At 45.7% G+C, this 5,208-nt stretch overlaps 1 protein-coding gene across 1 annotated transcript; it reads left to right on the forward strand.

The window, feature by feature from the left end:
- The first annotated feature begins 515 nt into the window (after positions 1-515).
- LOC110447991 lies at positions 516-4,640 on the forward strand. Its single transcript, XM_021494005.1, has 2 exons — positions 516-587; positions 2,055-4,640. Exons 1-2 carry the CDS (start codon positions 516-518, stop codon positions 4,638-4,640), a joined length of 2,658 nt encoding a protein of 885 aa, XP_021349680.1.
- The last annotated feature ends 568 nt before the right edge of the window (positions 4,641-5,208 follow it).

Raw genomic sequence — 5,208 nt, forward strand, 5'->3', positions numbered from 1 at the left:
TAGCTGTTAGCGCCGAAATGGCAGCTCCGGCTGTATGCTCCCCGTGGAGTTGAGAAAGGTATTGGCTGGTTGCAAAGGCCCTATAACCACGGATAATAACTTGTGAACCGCTTTGAGACGACCTACGAACTAGGTTGTGATAAAGCGGTATATTAGCACCTCGAATTATTATTTATTATTATTAAGATAATTTTAATAGTCCGGCAAAGATCACATGCACTGTTATGGTCATGGGATCCTGACCACATTCCTGACAGAATAATAACAATGGAAATGCATCCATAGAGGATAGACGGTAGTATAGCCTTTGTGTAAAGTCTGACGAGCGTTAGAGGGTTCTTGTTGAAATTTCAAGATAACGTATTCCAAAGAACTTATTTTTCCGTGCTAGTATCGCTACTCCCCCACTGTTGTTGGCATTAAGTCCTTTAGTTGGGAACGCAACATAATCGCTATGCAGATTATCGAAACACTGTACAGAGTGCTCAGTGAGTTTATGCTCCGTTTTGACGACGATGTCACTATGTAGAGTGTCTATAACATTACAAAGGCATAAGGCGGGCGACATTAATCCTCGGACATTCCAGGTAAGTATATAGGAAGCCTCTTTTTGAGTATAAAAGCGACGTGTGAAGGTTTGGTATGCGGTAAGGGGTGTCTACCTTACATGCTTGGATTCTTTATATTCATTGTGGTGAGAACCTGATTGGTAAACGTCCATTTGTTTCTCTTCGAGCTTTACCCTCCAGTCATGTTCGCTGAGGCAGCGACGGCATCGGATTTTACCATTCCAAAACCCATGTGACTCAACTTACTCCATGTCCTCCAGAATGACGTTAAATTTTGCTGAATTTTTATTTCCGCGGCAGTCAAACATCACTAAATGTGTCACCGTGATTCCTGTCTGATAAAAAAAGTTTGCTAAACCATTTTTTGTCGATCTGTCGTCAATATTGCTTATGTAGTATCGGGCATTACGCACGCGTCTTGGTGAAGAACAAGTCGTCCGTATCTGCCTTAGTGTCGGATACAGACTGCGGCTCGGGCACGTTTCTATCAATACAAACAGGTATTTTGAATTCCGTGGCTCTTTGCTTATGTGCAACATTGCTTGCATGATGAATGTCAGCAGAATTACCCTGTGTCCTGGTATTGTCCTTGTATTGGAGAATGTCCGCGTATGTATGCTCTTTAATGCTCATTTGTTGTACTGTAGGTACACTTTCAGAGTTTTGTTTATCATTCTCATGAGAGCACGTGCTTGTGTTTATGTTTACATTCTGAATCGAATCACATGTATTCCGTACACCGCCCGGCTGCTCAGGTACTCGTCGAACCGGTTTTCCGAGTGAGACGCTTGCATTGTTTGTACTCCCACCCGATAGTGACCTTGCGCGCGCAGGTATTGGAATGTGAGTGTCGGTTGTTTTCTTCATGGGTGAGATGCTACGTGTGGGGGCTTTAGTTTGGACTGTTGTGTTTCTTGGATTATGTTTTGACGACATATTACAAACTTGATTGGATACATTTTGAACAGTTTTTTCGTACACGGTGTAGTCAAAATCCCCGATAGCACGTAGGTCGCTTGAGACTCTTTTGTTGAACTCAATGACCGATTGCAGACGATCCAAATTCAGTTTCAATAAGTCATATTCATGTTCTAATAGTGTAATTTTTGTTGCCAGTTCGTTTTCACGTTTTCTACCAATACCAATAGATTTTTCTACTGATGTGAGTTTTTCAGTAAGGGTGTGATTCACTTTTAAATATCACGTTTGTGAGGTGTAAACAACTTCAAGGCCGATCACTGCTTTACTATGTTATTTGCATTCATAGCCACGCCACCGTTCATACATATATATTTACATTCTTGATGTTTGTTCTGTATATGAATCTATATGATATAGAGAGGATTGGATTACATCAGCTGCGGGACGACATCAGGGAGAACTTGGCAAGACTCAGGAAAGCAGAGCAGGTTAAGAAGGCAAGGAAGGATAGAGCAAGGAAGAGGGAGTCCTTTATCAAGGACCCTTATTTTTTATTTTACAAAGACTCTGCTGGGAGGGGAAAGATCAGGCCGTTTGAATAGTTCAACAGCAGATATTGAGCAACACCTGAGGGAAACGCACGGAGATGAAGATAGGGGCATTCCACTTGGGAACTGTCCACGGATAGAAGCAGAGGAGCCTCCAGAGTTTCCGTTTGACACCAAGGAACCAACTTGGAAGGAGATCCAAGATGTTGTTAAGAAGGCAAGAACTGGTTCAGCTCCAGGCCCAAGTGGAATTCCTTATAAAGTGTATAAGAAGTGCCCACGGCTTTTGAGGAGACTATGGCAGTTACTGAGGAAAGTGTGGAAGAAGGGGAAGATACCACCATGTTGGCAGAAGGCAGAGGGATGTTTTGTTCCAAAGGAGAAGGACTCAAAACACATCGGGCAGTTCAGGACAATTTCCTTGCTGAGTGTTGAAGGCAAGATTTTCTTTGCAGTATTGGCAAGAAGGATGACATCATACATGATGACCAATGGATACATTGACACATCAGTACAGAAAGGAGGTATCCCAGGCTTTTCAGGTTGTGTGGAGCATACCAGTGTGCTCAGCCAACTAATCAGAGAGGCCAAGTCCAGCCGAGGGAATCTGACAGTAGTGTGGCTAGACCTGGCAAACGCATACGGATCAATACCACATGAGCTGATTGAAGTAGCCCTACAACATTACTTTATCCCGGAGCATATACAGGGAATAGTACGAAGCTACTTCAGTGGAATCCAGGTGCGCTTTACTGTCGGGGAGGATACAACATCCTGGCAAAACATAGAGAAAGGAATAGTGACAGGATGTACCATATCAGTCATTCTATTTGTCATGGGGATGAATCTTATCATCAAGGCAGCAGGACGGGAAACCAGGGGGCCCAGGACAGAATCAGGAATCTACCAACCATCGAATCGAGGTTTTATGGATGACCTGACTGTGACTACCACCACACATGTCCAAGCAAGATGGGTTCTGTCTGCATTGGAGGAGGTAGTCTCATGGGCGAGGATGAAATTCAAGGCAAGAAAATCAAGGTGCATGATAATGAGGAAGGGACGACTGACACAACAGTTCAAGCTGAAAGTACAAGGAGAAGAGATCCCATCAATTGCGGACAACCCAATCAAGTGCCTAGGAAAGTGGTTTGATGCATCACTGAAAGATACCAGCAACATCAGCAGCATGCAGAAGCAGGCAATTGAGTGGATGAGGAAGATTGACAAGTCAGGCCTGCCAGGAAAGTTCAAGGCATGGATCTTCCAACATGGACTGCTGCCGAGACTCATGTGGCCCCTGATGCTATATGAGGTCCCTTTGACAACAGTGGAAGGACTGGAAAGATCCATCAGCAGCTACCTGCGGAGGTGGCTTGGAGTCCCGCCCAGTTTCTCCAGCATTGGGCTCTACAGCCGGACATCATCACTGCAACTCCCACTGTCATCGTTGGTGGAGGAGTTCAAGGTAACAAAGGCCAGACTAGTGATGACGCTGCGAGATTCAAAGGACGTGAAGATAAGAAATGCAGGAATCCAGACTAGGACAGGAAGGAAATGGTCTGCAAGCCAGTCTGTGGAGCAGGCCGAGGGCGCTCTCAAGCACCGGGACATCGTCGGAGCAACCTGCTCAGGCCGGCAAGGGTTGGGGACAACCCATTTTCAGACGTGGGAAGGATCAGATGATAAGGAGAAAAGATCTCTGGTACAGGGAGAAATCCGCAGAGAAGAAGAAGGGACCAGGAAAGCAAGGGCAGTGGAAATGGGCTCTCAAGGAGCATGGACGAAATGGAAGCTGCCGGAGCGAAAACTTACATGGACAGACCTGTGGCGCTATGAACCATTGAGGATCCAGTTCCTGTTGCGGTCAGTATATAACACTTTACCATCGCCAGCGAACCTTCATCTGTGGGGACTAGTCGAAGAGCCAAAGTGTCAGCTATGTCAAGAACGTGGGACCATGGGCCATATCCTTTCGGCATGCAAGACAGCGCTAACACAGGGACGATACCGGTGGAGACATGACCAGGTGCTTCGGGAATTGGCAGATGTTCTCGAGGTGGAAAGGAAGAAGAAGAGACCACCTCGTAAGCACAAACCATCCTTCATCCGGTTTGTAAAAGCAGGGGAGAAGGAGACGAAAGCAACATCAGGCAACACTGGCATTCTGGAAGGGGCAGAGACATGGGAGATGAGAGTTGACCTGGGGAAGAAATTGGTGTTTCCGGACGTCGTACAGACAACGCTACGTCCGGATGTGGTGATATGGTCTGCCGAATCCAGGCAGATTATAGTCATCGAGCTGACTGTGCCCTGGGAGGAGCGGTGCGACCAGGCCAATGAGAGAAAGAGAGCCAAGTATACGGAGCTCATGGAACAATGTAGGGAGCGAGGATGGCGTACTTGGCTGTTTCATGTGGAGGTCGGATGCAGAGGGTTCCCGGCACGCTCAGCCTGGAAGACATTGCAGGCTGTGGGATTAGTTGGAAAGACACGCAAGACGGCGGTGCGTAGGCTAGCAGAGGCTGCCGAGCGCGCATCATGCTGGTTGTGGAACAGACGGGAGGAGAAAGACTGGAAGCCATCCATTGACGGGCAGTGAGTTGATCGCCATTGTCGACCCACCATCACGAGGACGTTCCGGGACAAGGGTTGAAACGTCTAGAGACTGATGGACCCGGCTGATGATGTCAATGGATTCGCAGTATTTCACCAACTGTATAGGTACATACCAACTGAAAACAGCTGCCATTAGACTATGAATACACTATGAATACAACGATTCTCGTGCAACCAGTCAGCTGATTTCACACACAATGACCACTTCATATTACTACGCATAGTACCGTTTCTGAGAATAGTTATCTCCCCTTCTCCGAGATTAACGTAGTTGCGAGAAATAATAATAAACACATAAATGGTGCACCATTGTACTATCCTTAAATCTATTTCAGTTGAGACACAGAAAATGCTAGAAAGGGCCAACCAATCTGCCGTCACTAAGGGAAATACAATCTGGGGATTGAAAATATTCCAAGATAAATAAATCATGTCACATATTAAACAGTTAAATGGATTAAAAAATCAGATTTGGAAATTGTTGAATTTGTCGATCCGTGTAAAACGTTCTGTTATACAGAACTGGTAAAATGAATCAGTAATTGCAATTT

This window comes from Mizuhopecten yessoensis, unplaced genomic scaffold (assembly GCF_002113885.1).
Source record: "Mizuhopecten yessoensis strain PY_sf001 unplaced genomic scaffold, ASM211388v2 scaffold3753, whole genome shotgun sequence".
NCBI classification, from domain to species: domain Eukaryota; kingdom Metazoa; phylum Mollusca; class Bivalvia; order Pectinida; family Pectinidae; genus Mizuhopecten; species Mizuhopecten yessoensis.